The sequence below is a fragment of the Cololabis saira genome, chromosome 8 (genome assembly GCF_033807715.1).
Source record: "Cololabis saira isolate AMF1-May2022 chromosome 8, fColSai1.1, whole genome shotgun sequence".
NCBI classification, from domain to species: Eukaryota; Metazoa; Chordata; class Actinopteri; order Beloniformes; family Belonidae; genus Cololabis; species Cololabis saira.
This window is the reverse complement of record NC_084594.1, coordinates 25,478,202-25,501,923: the sequence shown is the minus strand read 5'-3', so window position 1 is coordinate 25,501,923 and position 23,722 is coordinate 25,478,202. Positions and strand designations below refer to the sequence as shown.

Here is a 23,722-nt window from a genome sequence, read left to right as displayed (position 1 = left end):
GATAACGAATTAATTCGTCATAACAGAAGACGTATTTGTCGTATAGTCGAGCACCGAGTGCTCGATCAAATACACCACAGGATCCAGTCCTGCTCTGGTTCGGATCATCCTCAGCTCAGCCTGACGAGCTGCCACGACTTCCACCGACTGCGTCAGCTCAGGTAAAGTAACGTTTATTTAGCCTCATGTAATGTGTATGTAACGTAATTCCTTTAATCGTGCTTTGATATGTGTCGTGTTTATTATTATTATGGTTTGTGTGGCACATAGCATTAGTGATGGGCAGCAGCTACAAGTGTAGCATAGTTGTTAAACTAACGTTACATTTCTCAGTGGCCGCAGAGTCGCTGTTTTCTCAATCAATGATCTTTTCAGTAGCTCTTTCATTGATGGAGTTGTGAGAGCTGCTGTTAGGTTGAACTGGTCACATCTTGTTCAGGCTACTGTTGCTTGTAATATTACGACTTAACTCTCATAATTTTACGACTTTATTCTCATAATATTACGACTTTATTCTCATAATATTACGACCAGGGTGGTGTGATTTGCCGGTGGAGATGGCGCCCCCCCCCCCCCCCCCCCCCTCTCTGGTTTACACGTCCTACCCTCTGCTGAATTATTTTTATCCTCGGTGGGGACAAAATGTACCCCCCCCCCCCCCCCCCACCTAAAGTATTTTCACCATTACATCGTAATTATTAACAAGTAATAACAACCAAAATACACAGTCCGTGTTCATTCTGATTGTGTGTGATTTTGATACCGGGAGCGAGTCGCGCCCACAGAAAGCAGTTTTATTTTGAAAACCAACCGTATTTTCTTGTATTCCAAAAGTCCGACTTCCGGTCCGCCAAAATAAAAGATACAGTCAGTCAAATGAATGAAAAAATTAAAAGAATCCAGAGAAGCATATCTTCATATTTTACAGGATCACAACCAAAAATCCAGAGAAAAAATGCGACAGAAGATGAAACAAGATCTGACATTGCTGATTGCAGCTCCCATGTTTTCTATTAAACTGATATCGAGAAATAATTAAAAAAATATTAATTTTGTTTATTTATTTTTATCTGGCACATTTAAATATTATCATAAAGAAAAAATATATCAATGAAGTAAATTATGACTCAATTTGGTCCTTTACACAAGCTGTTTCACAAGTAGAGGATAAATCAATCAGTTTATTTGTGTTTTTTACTGTTTATGTGTATTCATCAGTTATGAATCTGGCTTTGGTCTTTGTGGGTCTCTAATACAGTACATAGGCAGGGTGACATCTCTTATCATTATCAATTGAAATCTTGTAAATGTTTGACTGTCTTGATTTATTGCCTACCAACCACCTAAATGTTCACTGAATAATCCTGATATCCTGGCACTTATTATTAAAGGCCACTCTTAAAATGCAACATAATTTTATTTCTAAATATAGCAGGGATCCTGCTCTGCTTCTCTATTAACAATGGGCTAGAAGATCCCTGACAGAAACATATGCTTTCATTATTGTTATTTTAACATATAACTAACTACACTATGGTAACATAGAGTTTAATAGTGGGTTAACATAACAGACCTACATGGGTTATATTTTTGACACTACAGCATTTAATCCACAGAAATGATGTAACACTGCTGAAGTGGAGCTTCCCATGGTTTTGATATAGACTAGACTATGGCTCAATCTAGGAAACTGGAGCACTGTAACTATTCTGCTGATAACTCCACCATAGCATAAAAAAATCATATTGAATCCTGCATTTCCCAATGATGGTGCTATGTACTCATTTTCAAAAGAACTCATCATATGTATTGAAATCTTCATGTTTTTGTGTTGCAGAACGAGCTGGACACCATTGTGACAATGTGGGACAAGCATCGCATTCGACCAGGTGGAAACGGACTTGCTTTGTATCATGGAAAACCATGTCTGATGTACAATGTACCTGAGCTCTATCATGCACAAAATTATTTGCATCCACTAGCATATGAAAGAGTGGATATTGTTCTCCAAGAGGACATCTGTCTGTGGAAAACAGACATTCCCTGCGACCATGACCTCCATGAGCTCTGTTTGGTGGTTATGGAAGAGAACAACATAACATTAGCACAGTCTCCTAGTGCTGCAGAGGGTATAAGACTTTACAAAGACCTAAGGCCTTTAATGAGGGCACTCCTGCCAGAGCCTCATCATTGATGTCTTTAGGTTTAAAAAAGGATAGACAGATGCTGTCCATCGTTCTAATAATGACAATGATAGCATCATGCTGTGTTGAAATGTTTTACCAAGATAATGTGATTTCTGTGTAATGGGCCAGGTTGTTGTTTTTTGTTGTTGTTAGTCTTGTGTATTTTGTTTTCATTGTTGTGTCAGCCCAAATTATTCTCAGATGTGGGTCCAAGAGACAAGTTTACATCAAATTGGGTTCTGTGTCGCTAATATGTAATAAATGCTGGGTCCATGCTATGCAAATGTTGAAAAATGTTGAAAATCACTTTAGCGTAGTGCTGTCCTTGATTAAAGAAATTCTTAGTCAACTAGTAGACATAGAATTGGTCGACTAACTGATTAGTTTATTCCATCGACAAGTCTGTAAAGTTTGACTTTTCCACATGCAATAATGCAAAAGTATCCCATTAAATATCATATTTATCAGAGATGTCTTCCAGGAAATGACTAATTCAGCAATAAAGCATTACAACTGACTAACTGACTACCAAAATCTTTGTTGACACCTTTACACTGTGAAAAAAAAGACAGTGAATATTACAAACAGTTAAAACCTTTTAATTTATTAAACATTTTAATTGCAAACATTTCAAACCCATAAGCCAGTGCTTTCATTTAAAAAACATGAGGTTGGACCCAGGAAAGTACAGGGTCCTATTAGTGGGGCACTGCACTAGTCTAAATCAAATTTAAAAAAACAAAATCAGTATAAAAACTGGTATAAAAATGAAACACATATTGGCTAACATATTCCACTTCTCTTAAAGGGATATTTTGCTTTATTAGAACAAGCTGCCGGATGCTGTGGCTGATGAGCTGGATGGCAGTCTCATCTTTTCTCTTATTCTATTTATTAATGTTTGTTTTTTTTGCTCTGTATCTCCTTTACTTTTAGTTGAGGATAACTGCTTCCAATTCTTCGCAAAGACACGGTCTCCATATCTTGGAATGTAGTTGGAGAGTTTCTCTTCTGTAAGAAGCTGTACAATGTCTTGATCGATCTAAAACACAAAAGCAGATATAATGTCATTATTCACCTATAGTATCCATCACACTCAAAAAAGAAGGTTCTAAAAGGGCTCTCAGAGAAATGGAGTTCTACCTATAATATTTGACTCTAGAGAACACATTTCTCTTGGCACTTTTCTCCCCCGTATCCAGAGGTGGGTAGAGTAGCCAAAAATTGGACTCAAGTAAGAGTATTGTTACTTTAAAACAATATTGCTAACAATATTAACCCTAGAACACCAATGTCATTTCATGAAACACCATCACTAACGTCGGGTATATTTTACCCGATATAATATACCACATAAAAAATACTTCTCATCAAAATATATCAAAGTACAACAATACATTGAGGTACTTTTCTTTCATGTTTCCTTATACAATGTCACAAAAAATGAAAAAAAGGTATCATGGGGCGACCCTATAAAAAAGCTGTAAAATTGGTGAAAAATTGGGGAATCGTTTAGGGCTTGGGAGTGGGTCCTATGCTTGGTTGTTTGTGCATGGATGGCAGGAGCAGGACAGGCTTCATTTTTGAAACTGTTTCAGGGAGGAAGGACACCAAAGTTAGTTCTTTGGTGAAAAGAAAAGCATTGGAGCCTGGTGTGCAATTTTTTCTTTCTTTCATCACCTGTGGGATTTCCCTTTTGTCTCCCAGAGTCACCAAGCCTGTGACAGGAAATAGCTGTGCATGATATGGGGCAATAAGTATGGTAATAACATCATCTGATATAATACACAAACACTAACGTCGGGTAAAATCCACCCGAAAGTTGTATACTCTCAACCACTAACGTCGGGTGAAAATCACCCAATACTTTTACTTGAGTACAATTTTTGGCTCTACCAACCTCTATATCAAGAACCTTTCTATTTAAAAAACACTGAAGGAACTAAACCTTTGGAAGAAAAATATCAAATGTTATACTTGGATATAAGTCAATATTGCCACCTTGTGACCAAAATCAGCAACAACATGCTAGTGTCTAAATCTGCTTCACTTTTTTTATTTCACAACAATGTTACACTCGAATGAAAACAAGTAACACTTAGGCCAGCTTTGAGAACTATCTCACATCAGTGGAAAATTATATCTGAATTAATGCACTACACGGCTACATATATTTGAGTAATGAGTGTTTTGAGTTTCTGTTTATTGAGTGAGAAAACATCATTCTATTCACTTCTGTTGTAATTGTGAGTGTTTAATGATATTTTTTTGTTAATATTTTTGTAGAAATCCACACTCAGTGTAAGCTCCAACTGTCTGTGTGCTGCTTTAAAGGAAAGTAAACTGAAAGCATATCAACCTCTAAACTTTTAATTTCCTCACATACTCTGAATTGTGGCCTCAAGTGATGTTCTGGCCGACACCCCGGCATGAGCCTTGTGATAAACCCTGAACAAGTGCCCAGTCTGAACTGTACTATCAGTTTCTCCACTACACCCAGAATGACATTAGCTGGTTTAAGCTGGACACCAAATGAGCCACCAGTTCAACCAGCTTGAAACCAATTAAATTACAGATCACAAAACCTCTTACACTGGTCGTAACTGTTTTTATTTGTTTTTAACAGCAAGTTAATACTATATGACCAGTATTAACTCATATAAATCATTTTATGTCCATCTTGTGCAGGTAAATACAGGTATTATGCCATTATTGATGACAAAATGGATCATATTTGATTATACTGACTTACAGCTACCAAATTGGACCAAAATAGTTCTTTGTTGGAATGATGTGCAGGCAATGCCTTTGAATATTGACTTAGATTATGTACTTCACCTTGTCTTCTGCCATTCTTCTGAGGTTCTCCTCAGGAACACCCCTTTCTCTCAAGGCAGAGAGAAACTGGTCCATGATCTGTAGGATTCAACAATAAATGTAGTCATACTTGTTAGCAGCTGCAACAAAGTTTGTCAACTCTTGACTGATGTCCCTTCATTACACAAAAGGGTTGTTATTGTTCTTCTGATTAGTTAATCAACATGTCAAGTCATGTTTATTTTGCATTAAAATAGGAGAATTAGGAAATTAGGAGAATAAAGTCGTAAAATTACGAAAATAAAGTCATAGCCTAATGTTGCGAGAATAAAGTCGTAATATTACGAGAATAAAGTCGTAATATTATGAGAATAAAGTCGTAATCAGGGTGCGATTTGTGAAAAAACCAGAGGGGGGGATAATTTTGAGAAATATTTCTATTCAGAAAAATTACCACACAACAGCAGTCCAACAGTGTAGGCTATATGAAAACTTGTTTCTTGTGTAAACCTTACACTTAAGCTACATAACGTAGGCAGTAGGCCTATTGTGATCCTGTAAAATATGAAGATATGCTTCTCTGGATTCTTTTAATTTTTTCATTCATTTGATTGACTGTATCTTTTATTTTGGCGGACCGGAAGTCGGACTTTTGGAATACAAGAAAATACGGTTGGTTTTCAAAATAAAACTGCTTTCTGTGGGCGCGACTCGCTCCCGGTATCAAAATCACACACAAGCAGAATGAACACGGACTGTGTATTTTGGTTGTTATTACTTGTTAATAATTACGATGTAATGGTGAAAATACTTTAGGTGGGGGGGGGGGTACATTTTGTCCCCAAATCACACCACCTTGGTCGTAATATTATGAGAATAAAGTCGTAATATTATGAGAATAAAGTCGTAAAATTATGAGAGTTAAGTCGTAATATTACAAGCAACAGTAGCCTGAACAAGATGTGACCAGTTCAACCTAACAGCAGCTCTCACAACTCCATCAATGAAAGAGCTACTGAAAAGATCATTGATTGAGAAAACAGCGACTCTGCGGCCACTGAGAAATGTAACGTTAGTTTAACAACTATGCTACACTTGTAGCTGCTGCCCATCACTAATGCTATGTGCCACACAAACCATAATAATAATAAACACGACACATATCAAAGCACGATTAAAGGAATTACGTTACATACACATTACATGAGGCTAAATAAACGTTACTTTACCTGAGCTGACGCAGTCGGTGGAAGTCGTGGCAGCTCGTCAGGCTGAGCTGAGGATGATCCGAACCAGAGCAGGACTGGATCCTGTGGTGTATTTGATCGAGCACTCGGTGCTCGACTATACGACAAATACGTCTTCTGTTATGACGAATTAATTCGTTATCACGACAAAACGATTTTTGTTATGTCGAGATAATGAATTAAATTAATTCGTTATCACGACAAAACGATTTTTGTTATATCGAGATAACGAAATAATTAATTCGTTATCACGAGATAACAGTGCAAAAAAAAGAAAAAAACAGTGCAAAAATAAAAAAGGGGCATGGCCGTTCTCGGCTTCCGTACTTTTCTTCGTTTATATGTGATTTTTTTTGTTTTTGTTTTTTGCACAATAGTTGTCCTTATCTCTTTGATTTACTGTGACCGGAAAAAGTCGGATAAACCATTCAGAAAAAGATCGCTAACTAGTGGCCGCGGGGGGTACTGCACCGCGACCAAATGGAGAGACGGAGAAGTCCGAAGGATTCGTGACGACGTCACGGGTGCGCCGTGTGCTCTGCGTGTGTGTGACGCAGAAGCATACCCGCAGCTTTAAGTGGTGATCCCTCAGTGGGAATCCATGCTAATTAATGATCAACCGCAGCATGCTTCCAGCCTAGAAGCAATTGACATTCATAAATATACATTTATGTGTCTGGTGTGTATCCATCATTTTGAATGTTACACTGTGGTCATGAATCTGGAGTAAGTTTTTAAAAATGTGGTGATTTATGTAGAATCTACTTACTGTAGATTTACAAAGATTTCATTAATGAGCCCCTCTGTCTCCATACACTGAAGTATTTGTTGATATATCACAAGTCATTGAGATTGATATCTTTAAAATGCTCTAATAGAAGTCAACTGGACATCTTTCTTGTTTTATTTTGTGTAACCAGACTTGTGATTCATGACGTGACTAAGAATCTGTACCAGCAGATCCTCCTGCTAAGGTCAATGTTAATGTTGAAGCATAATGGTGAAGGACCTCAAAGTAATGGGTCAAAAAAAAGAAAATGATGCTTTTCTTTGTTTTTTTAGGGACTGTGTGACAGTAGCTTTACTGGCAAGGAAAGAAGTGACGTCAGCTTTATTTATATAGCACCAAATCAAAACAAATGTCATTCCAAGGCACTTCAACAATACAGTTCAAATCATTCCAAATTAGTCCAATTAATACAAAGTCTATAAAACATGCAGGTTAATAAAACATAAATAATTTCATTGATAGAGTTTGAGTAGAAGAGAAAACAGTGAGGAGACACTCACACTGCATGTCTACAGGTAGATATGCAAGTTGAGGATTCACCTCTACCACTCTTAAGTGGTGATCCCTCAGTGGGAATCCATGCTAATTAATGATCAACAGCAGCATGCTTCCAGCCTAGAAGCAATTGACATTCATAAATATACATTTATGTGTCCGGTGTGTATCCATCATTTTGAATGTTACACTGTGGTCATGAATCTGGAGTAAGTTTTTAAAAATGTGGTGATTTATGTAGAATCTACTTACTGTAGATTTACAAAGATTTCATTAATGAGCCCCTCTGTCTCCATACACTGAAGTATTTGTTGATATATCACAAGTCATTGTGATTGATATCTTTAAAATGCTCTAATAGAAGTCAACTGGACATCTTTCTTGTTTTATTTTGTGTAACCAGACTTGTGGTTCATGACGTGACTAAGAATCTGTACCAGCAGATCCTCCTGCTAAGGTCAATGTTAATGTTGAAGCATAATGGTGAAGGACCTCAAAGTAATGGGTCAAAAAAAAGAAAATGTTGCTTTTCTTTGTTTTTTTTAGGGATGGGGAGTGAGACGCATCACATTTGTAGACAATGCAAAGATCTCATATTCCAATCCAGTTCGGCAGCCACTCTATGAGTTTGAAGACTGCCTTGGAGGAGGGAAATCTAAAGCCATGGCAGCTGTTGACCGTCTTACCAAAATCTTTCCTGGCGTGGTGAGTAAAATAATGACGTCTCAAAAAGGTTATGCGATATACTTATCTCACCTCATATGTGGGGGGTCAAATAACTGATTTCTCCCTGGAAACCCTGCATTTTCTGCACATCAGTGCTTTTTTTAGTCCCATTATCTTTAGTTTTCATCCACTAAATTCAGAAACTCAGGCTTCATTTTAGTTTGACACTACCGTAATATGAGCTTTGTCCCTCTTTAAATGTTCATGTCTAAAATCTGATGGCCAGATTGGGGAGAAAATGAGAAGCAGCGTTATCTGCATATTAATGTGGCAGGTTTCATTACTTCTCTAATTAATGAGGGGGTTCTCTGGTGGAGATATTTTGCAATATTGGTGAATGGAAGGGCAGCCAATCAGTCGAAGTGGGGCCCAGATTGAGTATGATATAGCGTTGCCATTATGAAACCTCTTAGAATTGTGTAGAATGAATGAATATTTATATTGTCAATCTCGTGAGTACATCTGTGTGCTGTTTGCAATTCATAATTGAGAGTGGGCGATAGTAAACTGTATTTCTGAATGAGAATTGGATAACACTGTTAATACTCATTCCATGTACTTAGAAAATGAGGACTAACACTCGACTGAGGTTCTTGAACGAGTCTTGGGTCAGGGATCGGATTAGGACCTGCTGCTGTTGGGACTCTCAGCTTCAGTACTTGGTTTACAGAGCCTGACCAGCTGAGCTACCCAGGCAGGGCAAGGCTAGGCAAGTTTATTTGTATACCATAATTCAACACAAGGTAATTCAAAGTGCTTTACATCAACATTAAAAGCGGCAAGACATAATTAAACAGTAAATAAAAAATAAAATGATAAGAAAAGAGGTAAAATAATAAAAAGCACAAGTTGCTGAAAACTAAGGGCAGTAGAGTACCGCAGGTAAGTATTTAATTTAAGAGTACGGTACACTTCAGTAAACAGTAATGTTTTTAGGCCCGATTTAAAGGAGCTGACAGTTGGAGCAGACCTCAGGTCTACAGGAAGTTTGTTCCACCGGTGAGGAGCAGAATAACTGAACGCTGCCTCACCTTGCTTGGTTCTGGTTCTTGGGAACCACAACAAACCAGATCCAGATGAACCTCAGGGGTCTGGGAGCTTCATAGGAACTAACAGATCAACCATGTATTTTGGTCCAAGACCATTCAGTGCTTTGTAGACCAGCAGTAAGATTTTAAACTTTATCCTTTGACTAACTGGAAGCCAGTGTAGTGATTTCATGACCGCTGTAATATGGTCCAGTTTCCTGGTGTTTGTAAGGACTCTGGCAGCAGCTTCTGGATCAGCTGCAGCTGCCTGATTGATTTCTTGTTAAGGCCTGTAAAGATGCCATTGCAATAATCCAACCTACTGAAAATGAATGCATGAATAAGTCTTTCCATGTCTTGTTTAGACAGAATCCCCTTAATTCTAGCAATGTTTTTTAGGTGGCAGTAGGCAGATTTAGTGATAAACTTTAGATGGCTGTTGAGGTTCAGGTCTGAGTGAATAATTACACCAAGATTTCTGGCTTGATTTGTAGCTTTCAATGACATGGAGCCAAGGTGAGCGCTGATCTTTTCCCTTTCATTTTTAGGGTAAAAAATGATCACCTCTGTCTTTTCTGCAAATTCTGGCACATCCACTCATTGATTTGGTGAATACAGTTACTCAATGAGAGTAGGGGACTGTAGTCATGTGGTGACACTGAAATATAGAGTTGTGTGTCATCGGCATAAGTATGGTAGGAAATGTTATGATGTTCCATAATCTGAGCTAGGGGTAGCATATAGATGTTGAATAGAAGCGGTCCGAGAATGGACCCTTGAGGAACCCCACATGTGATCTTGGTTCTCTCAGACTCATGGTTTCCAATAGACACAAAAAAGGCCCAGCATCTACATTACACTACTTGTCTCCAGTAAAAACTAATCAAGTGTGGTTAAATGTCTGTATTCAGCTGCCCCCACCCCGCCGGCTGCAACTGAGGGGGGCAAAGGTGGGCTCAGCCCATCCAACTCTGTGAAATGCTCGCCTAATCAGACGTTCGTTGTTTTCTTGTTGGGTGGATAGATTACAATCTGCCTCCTAAGTAACCCATGGAGCGAATTTTCTCCTCTATGGGTTACACTTTCATAGGAGTCATGCTACATTTGGGTCATTAGGCTTTTCAGTAGGCTTTAGAAAGTACCAATCATTTGTGATTGTTGTGCACCACATAATAAAGCTTCATAATTGGACATTACATTTGCTATCATTACAGTTTGATATGCTGTTTGTTATTTTCAACATCATGTGCGACTTCCGTCTACAACTTCAAAATTAGCTTTTGATTTGACAGAACAAAAAAGGGTCCACTGCACTGCTTTTTAGACCATCTTATATCCCAATCAAAAACCACAAATTTAAACCACTCAAACCTGGATAAAATGATCCTTGACATCGTAAAGATTATTTATAATAGATGTTGTTATTGGTAAGACCTTATTTCTAGTTTTTGAAAGTTCCCTGCCTTAGAGCAGGTTCAAATCAAAAACAACACATCAGTGAAACTGAATATGGTGTTTCTTTTTTAAGAAGAAAAGACCAGATAAAACACAATTTATGATTTGTGGAACTTTTAATCTATTTGTGAAACGGCAAAATTGACCCAACTAATTTTATTTTATTTAAATTTTAATCAGTTTATTTTTTAGCTTTGTAGTTCGACCACCATGTTCCACGACCACCATGTTCAGAACAAAACCCATAATACTAAACTGCACAAATTTGGGTTAAATTATCTCATGGGAAAGACCATATAAAACACGTTTATGTTTTTGGTTTGTAAAACTTTATTCCAGTTATAAAAGGCAGTGCCCTAAAAAGCCGTGGAATAGCTCTTTTGGCTTCTGCTGAATTGGGAGTTGTGAGTCGGAAGCCATCTCTAGAGTCCTCTTCTTTCCCTACGCTTCTTGACCATCCTAACACCCTATAGTTGCACCAAGTTACATAAGAGAAATAGAAACATGAGACTAATTCTGAGCTAGGTGAATTACCAGACCAATATCTACAGCATCCCCTAATGTATTAGACACTTTTCCTTGACATACTTATTTACTGCAGAGTTTTTGATTTCTAATCAAACTGTTGACATATGATTAAAGTGCACATTCCAGACTTGGATTGAGTATATTTGCACACATGTTATATTCACCAAACTGAAATTACATCAACGTTTCTACACAGCACTCGCTCCATTTAGTGCACCATGATGTCTGGATTTGGTAGACATCATGGTAGTTATATTACAACAGAGATTTTTGCTGTCTATTGTTGCGTTTCATGAAAAAACTGCTGGAAGTCCGTGACTTATATCAGCAGGTACTGAGCTTTGCTTATGGGGGTATTTTGTCAAGTGTCTAATGAAGCCATCTCAGCTCTAGTTTGTAACAGGCCATGATTTTCCCTCACAGCTCATTGAAATCCTTCAGTTGGATTCAAACTGGATGACTGGCGTAATCCTTCAAGAACACTGCTTTTTTTACTTTGGAAAAACTTCAGTCTTACGTCAGCATCTTTTATTTATGTCATTACTTCATTGTTCTGAAATACCTTTTTTCTATATATTATTTTTTCTTTTCATGAGCAACCCAAAACAAGCTACAAATACCACAATGCAAGCATGCTTCCCTGCGCTCATGACTGCACTCAATCATTGATTACTGAAAAGGAAACAAAACAAAAGAAATATTTCTACATTGAACTAAAGGTTTGCATTCAGTTTAGAAAGAGACAGAAACGTATTTTTGTCCTCAATGTTTAACAATCAAGTTAAAGATAAGTATAAGTAAGTAAAAGATAAAGAAAATACTTTTCCTGTTATAGATCAGTTGAGAATTTTTTTATGTGTAAAATATCAGAATAACGGGAAAAAATGTTTTTTCTTTTTAATTACTTTCTTCAAAGTCAGATGTTTAAATACACAATGTTGACTGTAGCCTTAAATGTCTCGGATCTCTGATTTTGGTATTGTAGGCTTCTATTAGGGTGACATTGTTCAGAAAATGCACCCGTTGATGAATTTTAAGGCCCTGGTTCATCCTTGGGTGCAATTTCCAGGTGGATACACACTGGACACATGTTAGGCAAGGTGGTTTGGACATGTCCCACTGGAAAAGAGGATTGAGCATTCTCCAGGGAGATTATATCGTTAGTTTGATGCGGTGTCTTGCTGACATAGTAAAGGATGTGGGTTTGGAGAGTGAAATCTGGTTTCAAATAAGCAGCAGATTGTCAGTTCGTTACTCATGGATATGTGTAGAGAACTGGTTATCTGGTAAGCTCTGTGAAAACTCCCAAAGTCTTAAACTAAACTTTAATAGATTGGTCTACCCCTTTAGGTTGTCAGTCTTCAATAATTTTATTCCATCAGTTTAAAGCAGCAAAAGTAGTGAGGTTCAATAAAATTTGAATATTTGTTGGGATTATTATACATGCGTTTCAAGAGTCATGCATTAGGGAAGCAGAGCACAGTCTGTGCAAATGTAAAACATTTGGGTCATCTTGGCTTCCTAGGTTCTGATTAAACTAAGAAAAGGAATCTCATGTTTTTTTTTGTCTTGTTCTTCATCCAGCCTTCACTGCTTCACTGTCTGTCTCACTTTCTGTCTGAAGTTGTGATGATCTTTACTCTGAATGTCTGCAGGATTCCAACCTCGCTTTAAATTGCATTCACTGCTCTGTATGTGTTTGTTCCAGTTATGAGGTACAGTGGGCTGAAATGGTAATGTCTCAGGTGACGAGACCTGTCTTGTGTTGTGCACAATACACACTTGTGCACACAAGCACGTGCCATGTCATGATCTTTATTTTGAAGTGTCTAACTCGTCATATGTTAATCTTCTGAGTGTCTTATTCTTCTGGGTATGAAAAGGAAAGTGCAGGAACGAGGGTCATGATTGATGAGGGGTGCTGTGCTGTTATTACACGTGTTGACGCTCCAGCTGTTTCGTTTCTGTCTGCAGGGGTGTGCCTGCTGTGTTTTATTATATTTATTTATTTGGGTGGTGTATATTCGCAAACAGAGACATCAGGTGCTGAAAATACTGAACTGCATTATTGAACTGAATGTGGTTTGAAAAGGGTCAGTCTTGGAAAGATCAGTAGATTTCCTATTTTGCCTGTGGACAGACATAAACTGCCACCTGACATTTACTGGGTAACTGGTAAATTGAGCTCTATTGTTTTTTTGTCACGCTTAGAATTTTTAATTAATTTATTTTTTTGCCTCCTGGTTGATGTGGTCACAATTGTGTTTATTTCATGAAAGGTCTAATTTGTCCTGTTATGGATATCTGTTGTGGTAACTGGAATGTGTTGATCTTTTCTGCAGTGTGAGCTCACCCCCTAACTGCTTGGCAACACTTACGTCAAAGAGAGATGTAAATTCGAGACTTGTTTAACAGCTCCCACTCTTGAAATATGGAGACCGAAGGCACAAGTTTCACCAATTGAGTAAAAAAAGCACTTCTTCCTGTTAAAATATCACACATCATCTCTGCCCTTTTCTGTCCTTTGGTTGAAATTACACTTGACATTTCCATTTTCCTCACTGTCACATATCCAGTCCCTGGAGATGGATGTAGTAATCCAAGGTTTGCAGTGAAGATGATAAGTTTAGGCTTTTTTTTTTTTTTTCTAAAAAAAAAAATCCCACAGTCAACTTGAAAGAGTCAAACATGAGTGATGATAACTTAGGTGACATGTTCCTAGGCCTAGAAGATTGAACATGATCACACATATTTCGCAAAGAAAAATTCAAAAAATCCTCTGAATGCGTTTGAAAAAAGGGTCAAATGAAACTTATATTTTGATTTTATCAGGCTTTGTGAAAGAGCTGCTCAGCAAGAAAAAAGGTAACTCCAAAGCATTTCTGAGGAAGCACCTTACTGTTCAGAGCATAAGCTTGGCATCTTCAGGCTTCACACTGAAGCATCCACACCAATATCCAGCAGGTGCTATATAAAAGCAGTGAGTGTCTATTGGAATGGAAAAGGTCATTATAGATGGTTTTAGCTGTAGGCAAGAGGGATCTCTTGTAGCAGTAGGAATCCTCTGACTGAAGACACTTATACTCTCTAGTGAAGAAGAGGCTCAGTTTGGGTTCATTGAAACAGGTACTGTATATGAAGGTGTCTTCAACCCAATGTTGATAATCAAACTGCATCCCTGAGAGGTTCTTGTCTGCTTACTCAGACTGGCTAATACAAGTCTCTCCAGGACTCTGATGATGTGTGTTGTAGAACAACAGCTCTGTAGTCATTAGATGTTGGGACAGGGCAGGATTGCTTCAACAGCACTAGGACTTTCTCCTGGCTCAGTTTAAGATTGAAGAGGTGCTGAAGAATCCCACATAGCTGGTCCGCACAAGCCTTCAGGACTTTGGAGCTGTCATCATCTCGACCTGCAGGAGGAGGAGGAGGAGCAGGAGGACGGGACGCAAAGCTTCTCCTGATGTGACTGGAGAGAATCAGAGCAACAAGATCATCCATGTTCAACGTAGAAGATAAGAAAGGGAAATTGTTAGAGGGAAGCTGTGGGTCAAGGTAGGGTGAAAGGGTTGTTTGAGTGGGGCGAAAGAAGACAAAGAAGAGCATTCCAGGGCACAAACGTGTTCTGTTCACTGGCTCTGTCCAGACCTCCATCTCCATCTCGACCTCCATCATTCTTAAAGCCTGTGATCATTTTCATCCCTGACCAAGCAGCACATCTTTACTCAAGTTTGCTTCCCTATGTTTCCCCGTGTGCATCCTTGTTGTCTCTAATTAGGGCCCGAGCACCTTCAGTGCGAAGGCCCTATTGTATCTGTAGGAATTTTTCTTTCTTTCTTTCTTTCTTCTGACGAAAGGAGGGCCTTTTTGCCCCCCTAAACGTGCCCAAAAAGTCACCAAATTTTGCATGCAAGTCAGGCCTGGCGAAAAATTTGATATTTAATGGTTTACATTAATGGGCGTGGCAAAATGGCTCAATAGCGCCCCCCGGAAAACTTTGTGCCTCAAGCCCCACAATACGGTTTGACGTACATGCACGAAAATCAGTACACACCTGTATCAGTACACAACCTAAATAAAAGTCTCTTGGCGACATGGCCGAAACCGAACAGGAAGTCGGCCATTTTGAATTAATCGTGTCACTTTGGCGCAATTTATGCCATTCCTTCGGCAGTTAATTCAGCCCGAACCGTAACGTGCCCCCAAGTGTGTTATACATCAAAATATGTGTCTCCATCCTGCAACAACACGCATTACTTTTCTCTTTCAAAAGCGTTACCGTGGCGACGCTAGACGCCAAAAAGCGCGCCCACCCTTCATCTGGTTGGTTCAGACAGAAAAAACTTTGCGCCTCAAGCCCCATAATACGGTTTGACGTACATGAACGAAAATCGGTACACACTTGTATCATGTCGCAACTAAAGAGAAAAGTCTCTTGGCGCCATGGCCGAAACCGAACAGGAAGTCGGCCATTTTGAACATTCTGAATTAATCGCGTAATTTTGGAGCAATATGAGCCATTCCTTCGAGAATTAATACGGCCCGAACCGTAACGTGCACCCAGGTGTGTTATACATCAAAATGTGCGTCTCTATCCTGCGACTACACGCATTACTTTTCTCTTTCAAAAGTGTTACCGTGGCGGCGCTAGATGCCAACAAGCGCACCCCCCCTTCATCTTGATGAAGGGGGGGGTGCATATTTGGTCCATATTTGATAGTTCCCCAAAAGGCACCAAATTTGGCATGCAAGCCAGGCCTGGCGATAAATTTGATATTTCATGGTTTGCATTAATGGGCGTGGCAAAATGGCTCAACAGCGCCCCCCGGAAAACTTTGTGCCTCAAGCCCCACAATACGGTTTGACGTACATGCACGAAAATCAGTACACACCTGTATCAGTACACAACTTAAAGAAAAGTCTCTTGGAGCCATGGCCGAAACCGAACAGGAAGTCGGCCATATTGAATTAATTGTGTAATTTTGGTGCAATTTATGCCATTCCTTCGGCAATTAATACGGCCTGAACCGTAATGTGCACCCAGGTGTGTTATACATCAAAATGTGCGTCTTCATCTTGCGACTACGTGCATTACTTTTCTCTTTCAAAAGTGTTACCGTGGCGACGCTAGACGCCAAAAGGCGCGCCCCCCCTTCATCTGATTGGTCCATATTTGATAGTCACCAAATTTTGCATGCAAGCCAGGCCTGGCGATACATTTGATATTTCATGGTTTGCATTAATGGGCGTGGCTTAACGGCTCAACAGCGCCCCCTAGAATACTATTCTCTGCCATAACTTTTGAATGGTTTGACATAAAGAGTCGTGGGTGGTGTCATGGGACTCGGTATTGAGTCCTTTACCATAATTGGTGAAAATTAGCCCCGCCCCTTCTTCTGATTGGTTGTCCCTATTTCCTGCTATAACTTTTGAATGTTTTGACATAGTGAGTAGTGGGTGGTGTCATCTGACTCTGTATGGACTCCTTGACCTTCATTGGCCTGAATTAGCCCTGCCCCTTCTTCTGATTGGTTGTCCCTTTTTTCTGCTATAACTTTTGAATGGTTTGATATAGGAAGTCATGGGTGGTGTCATTTCTGATATGCTTATAGGGGGCGGTGGCCGTGAGTGCGAGGGCCCGTTCATCGCTGCTTGCAGCTTTAATCTTGTCTTAAAGTTGTTCTTGTACACTCCTCAATTATTCTGTGTCTCCTCACCTGGCGGTGAAATTTTCTTGTTGAGCAATTCTTTCAGATCCAAAAGTGTTAAGAAAGCACCTCTCTGTTCAGAGCATGAACTTTAATTAATCACTACACCTCCTCCCGTGCACCGATACTTACAGGGTTTTAGTTACATTTAGAGAAATCACATCACAACTAAGTTTGGATTTCTCCAGTCAGCAGGACATGATATTTTATCATCTAGTCACACAAGGCAAGTGCCAGACAGTAGGATATAAATATCCTTCTTCTGTTTTTTCATTCTGCTCTTTTGACAAGATCTCTCTTCTCCTCTTTTCCTTCCTCTTGCAGAATGCGGAAGGCTACAACATGAGCATCCCAATGCCCGGCCACCCTGTAAACTTCTCTCAGGCTACTCTTTCTCAGGCCCAGAGGGATGTGGAGCAGCTGGAAAAGCTCATTTCTGAGAACGACGTCGTATTTTTGCTGATGGACACAAGGGAGAGCCGCTGGTTGCCTACGGTGATAGCTGCCAGCAAAAGGAAGGTAGGAAGAAACGGTTCAGACACCACGCACGTATCTTTGGGTTGTCGGGCAAAGCAAAGCATTGCCTATGATATTTTACAAATGACTGATACAAATGATTACTGCCATAATGCCATGCGATGTAAAAAATGCACATCTGCCATGAAGTATCCTGAGAAAATCCTCATAATGAATTGTGGATCCTTCTAGCTTCAGTAGGTATTATTGTTTCACACTAAACTGCCACCAGTCGTTAGTTGCAAGACTATTTTTTTTCTTTATGTTTGTAGCCGAGAAATTTAAATAAACAAACAGCTCTAAGTTTTTAAGAAAACCCCCAGATTTCTAACTTGAAATAAATTCAATATGTTCAGTTTACTGTTCTTTAACATTTAAGAAAGATAAGATTTCATGTCATTGCTTTCTGAAACGATTCAATATATTGTGCTTTAATTTCTTTCATCTGATTTGGTTAAAGTTTGCTGTTTGTGTGTCCAGGAGAAATGAAGACTGCCTTATAAAAACATGAATTTTCACCTTCTTTTTTTATTTTTTAACCATTTATTCAGCTTGTGGTGAATGCTGCTCTCGGCTTTGACACATTTGTTGTGATGCGCCACGGCCTTAAGAAACCTGCAGTCAGTCAGAGCGTTTCCGCGGGGACAGACTCCTCCACTTCCTGCTCCTCCTCTTCCTCTCCATCCTCCACACCGGCCGGATCTGCTCCCAGTCCAGGGTCCTCCCTGTTCTCCAACATCCCAGGGCACAAGCTGGGCTGCTATTTCTGCAACGATGTCGTTGCCCCGGGTGATGTGAGGAAAAGCACACAAACGTGAACGATACACTCAAACAAAAAAGATAAAATAAATTAATGAATAAACATACATAGTGGAAACATTTATACATTTAAGAATACACTGATAACCGTTGAAGTTGTTTTCTGTGAAGGAGTTTGGGTTTTTCTTCATTGTCTTTTACACTGCAGATTAAAAAAAAAAAAAAATCATGTTTAAACATGACGTTATGAGGCAGCTTGGCTTGAATCAGTCTGTCCTCTTGTAAAAAATGTCCCATTTTGCACGCCACCCACATTCTGGCTGTGGCTCCAGATATTCTTTGTTTTCTCTCCTTGTGGTTTTCCCTCATTACTATTTCACAAGTAACTTATGAGGAGTTTTTGTCAGCTATTAAAGGTCATAGCCATTTCTTGAAAACTTTCTTGATTCCACTCTGACTTCCATTAATGCCATTTGGCTTCAGGTCGCGTGGTGGGTCATATTAACATCAGATTTAGTGGCATGGTCTTCTCTCAGTCAGTCAAAGATGTAGATGTGGAACAAAGGGATGGATCTGAATAATGCCATTAAGGTTAAAAAAAGCTATATTTCAGCATAACCTATGCACACATTTATCTCTTAAGTTGTCGATCAGCTGTCATAATCTAGTAAAACCCGACCTGTAAAATTTATTTTATCCATAAATGCCCGTCCGCCCATTTGTTTACAATACAAATTTATCCTTGCAGAGGGTGTTAAATCCAGGTGTTCGAACACCAAACTTATGCACCCAAGCACGTTTTAGTTCCCAATAATGTTTTCTTGCTAATTGCCCTATTTATTTTAAGTCAGGGAAATCTACAAAGCTTACTTAACAGAACACTTTAAAAAACTCGACAGTTTTAAAAGAAATCATACAGGAGGTTCAAAAATTGACATTATTGCTTTAGACTTTTTTTTTTTACCATCTAATACCCATTTTGCGAGTGATTTCATCTTCACTTCCATTAAACTTCCAAGGAGGACTGGACTGAGTTTTGTGTCACATCATCTCTATTCATGTTCATGTCATTATTTTTATGTTGCCAGATTTTTATCCAAACTTTGCATTTTATTGTTAATAGTCTACAAGGGACCGAACCCTGGATCAGCAGTGCACAGTCAGCAGACCAGGCCTCGCCATGATCGCTGGAGCTCTGGCTGTGGAGATGATGGTGTCCATACTGCAGCACACTGAGGGGTGAGTGTGGGAGCAATTATATAATATATATTATTAAGTATATTAGTACCAGCAGTGGAACTGATGTGGCTGATTATTCATAGTAGCATAATGAAAATGTAGACATAATTTAAAAAAAAAAAAGCACTTTGATGTGCTATCAAAGACTAGAAAATGGAAATAGTGCACTTGACTGACAGAACACTTGTTTAACATCACAGAACACACAGAATGCAGGAGTCATGAAGTTTAATGTTGACCAAAAATTAATTCATGAAAAGAACACGGGGTATTGATGCTGAGCTCCAGATTGACTTTTACTGCTGTGGAAAGGAATTACTTGGTGCTCTGATGCTCTTTGGATGACACTGGCAGATGCTCCTGTCATTGGGATGTCCTTCTGGATTCTCCCTGACGGCCACTTGAGTTTATCCATGAAACATAGCACGTCCACTTCACTTAGGACGGTGCTCCATCTGGCCACTACACCGCATCAGAAAGATTTCATGTCACGCCACTTTCTAATTTTTCTAGCTAACTCTGCAATCATGTCTACCTTTTTTAAAGCACTTACCCTAATAGTCTTGAGACTCCATTCTGCTATGCTCAGAGTCAAGGCCCCCAGCCCCTCATGTCAGATGTAGCAAGGAGCTCTCTCCATGTTTCACAGTATGTAACCTGTATCATCAGTCCAAAGGTTACTCTCTCAGAAACTGGCTTATAAACGGTCCTTTCACCGGATTCAAGTCTGGTTTATTCTGTTTTTCTTTCGTTAATAGTGGAGCCCTCTCATCATTGTTCAAAAGGTGATGGATGGCACTATCAGATAGCGGTGGAACCTTGACCTTTTAGACCAGTGTGAATGTATTTGGAGGTTTTCCTCCTTGCTCTTTCTCCCTTATCTGCACAGTCCGTTTCTACTTGCCCTGTTGTTCTGTGAACCTTGCAATTCCTTTTGTAAATTTCATTCCTGAGCCTTATAGGCAACTCTGCCCCCTGCTTACTCTGGAGCATAGAATGACATCGAACGACACTGTGGCAAGAGGAGGAGACGGAATTACTGATTTAAATTTTAGTTTTGAAACAGGACTATAATTGCAGGAATGTATGCTCATTTAAGGGGAACCAGCAAATCCTAATTTAGAATCTTTTTGAGGAACAACAAATCTTTACTTTTCATACTTTTATTAATTTACTCTATCACTTACTAAAAGCAAGTTGGTCTTGAGACAAACGATACAATTTCTTGTAAACTTTCAGGTGAAATGAAGTATTGCTTCAATGAACTGCACGGATACCAACATACATGATCGGATCTTACACCTTAGTGAGCAGCTCAGGTCATCATTTGCTCTCTGAAATGGCCTCATGTAGCTTCACCCACCATCACTCCACGCATTACAGCAAGAGAGATGTGTCTTTGATGGAGCGGTGCCACAGCTGAGGTTATGTGTGCTGCAGGTATTTCTTAGCGGCACAGCTCCCCTTATCTTTTTGCTTCAAGAGCTCTGACACTCGGGTTCAGTGAACGTCTAAATTCACTTTGCACTCTGCACCTGCTTGATATTTCCAACACTTGGTTTTTCCTTTTTGAAATGCTCTCAGAGATCTCTTCATGCGCTCGAGGTACGTAGTCATGCAAAAGTGTGTCGCCATGGAGATGGAGATGTGTGTGCACTTTTCTGTGTAAGTCATACTAAGGTGGCAACATGATGTGCCTGATAGGAAAGCTATTTTCTCAGAATGTATTGAAACACAATAGCCTGTTACGCCACTGCTCTTTCTATCCTGCATCAAAAGCAGAGAGAGCAAAGAAGAGAAGAAAACCATGAATTTGCTTCTGGAACTTTAGAGGTTGTTCCGTTCTTTCCTGTACTCTAAGATTCCCTCTCTTGTATTGTCCCCTGGACCAATTTTTTTTTTTGTCCCTCTGTTTTAAAGCCACCTTCATAATCTCTTAACATTTCGGGACCCCAATACTGGCTTAATCAAGTATCAATACTATCAAAGCATCCTGCTGCGAAACCCTCTGCTTGGTGTCTGAAAAGCACAAACACCTTAACATGTCTGTGTGGAGAAAAAAAAGAATGAAAAACATTGAGCCATCCTTAAATGACTAAAAACTCTGCCAGTTGTGTCAGATTTTTGGTCAAATATACCTTTTTGTGAATGAGACAAATCAATCTGTAAACTGAAATGATGTTCAGGTAAGGTTTCTGTCAATTTCAAGTCATAGCTGAAACCGACAAGCAAGATTGACACCCACCAGTTTACTGACAATATGAATCTTGGGTTTTTACATTTTTGTGGTCAGTGTAATTTGAAAAAGTTAGAAGTCAGAGATGAAAAAAAAAAAAAAAAAACCTACAATGGCACCCTTGGAGTTCTGTTGTCACCAAGATGTACAGATACACAACTCTCCTCAAACATGTCCTAAGCCTTGTCTCAGTGGACACTGTTAAGGGAGAATTCCCCAAAGACAAGTGCACAAAAGATTACTTAGCCTTTTCAAAAGCACACCTTTGTCTTTAGTGCAAAGAAAAGATGATTGAGTTTTTGGGACATAGAAACGTTCCTATTGTTGGTGAAAGAAAGGAGCAGCATTCAGCCCCAATAAACCGCATCCCCACAGTGTAACAAGACAATGATCTGGGACATTACAGCAAAATAACATAGTCAGGTTTTTAAAGTGGCCCAATCAGGGTCCAGCCTCAGAGCTCTGGGGTATTGTTGGAGAGGAAAAGAAGCTGAACAAAATGTTGTGGTTGTAAATTCAGGCTTTGCCACAAATCACTGCTTTTATGTCGTTGTTCTGTTCTGGTTGAATAACTGACATAATATGTTGAATATGGTAGTATGTTGAAGGTTTTTTTTCATAATTAATCAAATGAAAAAAAAATGAAAGTCGTGCATTGCTCCATTTTATTTATTTTCTTTCTTCTGTGTTTTCAGAGGTTATGCAGTGGCCAGCAGCAGTGATGACAGAATGAATGAACCTCCCACATCGCTGGGTCTCGTTCCACATCAGGTCAGGGACACGTCAACTCATTTACAGGCATCCACGTGATTTACACTATCATCTTCTGTGCTTTACAAAAACATTTATGAAGGGTGAAGTTATGACACTAACAAGGTGTATTGTAGCCTTGCTAATATGTTTTTACAAATAATGTTAAAAGTTGCAGTATCACAATACATGACCTGAAACAAATAATGATCATCTTAATTGGTAAAGTTAAATGAATTGTCATAATTTCTAATGGATATCAGAGTATATCTGAGAATTAAAATCTTTCTCTGACAAACGAGGAAAGAAATAACATGCTGATAGTCCTTAAAGGTCCAATGTTAATTTAATATTTGGAACAAAATGCAATTTAGCAAGATCAGTTGTAAAGGCTAGAACCACCTACACTTGCCTCGTCTGAATCTCACCAAAAAGAACTCTAGCCCCTCCCCTATCCCAGTACTAAAACTTAATTTACATACATTTAGACTACAGTACATTAATATGTATACTTTTTATAAAGACTACATACGGGGATATACATTGTCTAAAACATTTTCTGTACTTTCTCCATGCACAGTTCCAGGGGACTGTTTCCTCGAGCGTGTTACTGTTGTAGCTTCCTATTTGACATCTATTCAGCCCTGCATTACATATAAAAGGGATCTTTGACCTGGCTCATTTATTATTCAGGAGTCTGCATTTACTTTGTGGCCCTTAATGTAGAAAGTGAATGTGTCTGCTTTTTTTTTCAACTCTTACTTCGTTGACTGCTGATGGAGAGGGGGATCAGGATACTTTAAGGGTGCATAACAACTATAACACTTTTTAGTTATCAGGTTTTCTGCTTAATTGCCATGTATTTCAAGACATAATATCAATGAAGCTGTTAATCGGTTAACATTATGACATACAACTTTGCTATCCAGCAACTACAATACAAGTTAAACTTAAAATAAAAAAACAACATTGTATTGATGTAATTAGAAATAGATGTGAACATGATGTATAGTATTGTGTAAAAAAAAAAAATTCAAATACATTTATTTAAAAAAAAAAATTACAGTTCTTCCTCATATGAACATGCATGTAAACTGGCAGCCAAGCAGTTCTGTAAACATGAAACGACATGAATCACATTGCAGTAAAGTGTACTGGATCCCCGTTACAACCAATTGTATCTATTGCTCTTCACAATTTAAGCGTAGAAGTGTAACCATAGCAACAAGACTGATGTTCACA

The 23,722-nt window shown here is 38.9% G+C and overlaps 1 protein-coding gene across 2 annotated transcripts in view; it reads left to right on the top strand.

Moving 5' to 3' along the window:
- Positions 1–23,722, top strand: part of atg7 (ATG7 autophagy related 7 homolog (S. cerevisiae)) — a 96,840-nt gene that overhangs the window by 17,056 nt on the left and 56,062 nt on the right. For both annotated transcript variants that reach the window (XM_061727408.1, XM_061727409.1), the window contains exons 12-16: positions 8,082–8,240; positions 17,305–17,499; positions 18,048–18,290; positions 19,379–19,494; positions 22,426–22,501. In XM_061727408.1, the coding sequence (XP_061583392.1) occupies positions 8,082–8,240; positions 17,305–17,499; positions 18,048–18,290; positions 19,379–19,494; positions 22,426–22,501 (789 nt within the window). The remainder of the gene's footprint in view (positions 1–8,081; positions 8,241–17,304; positions 17,500–18,047; positions 18,291–19,378; positions 19,495–22,425; positions 22,502–23,722) is intronic.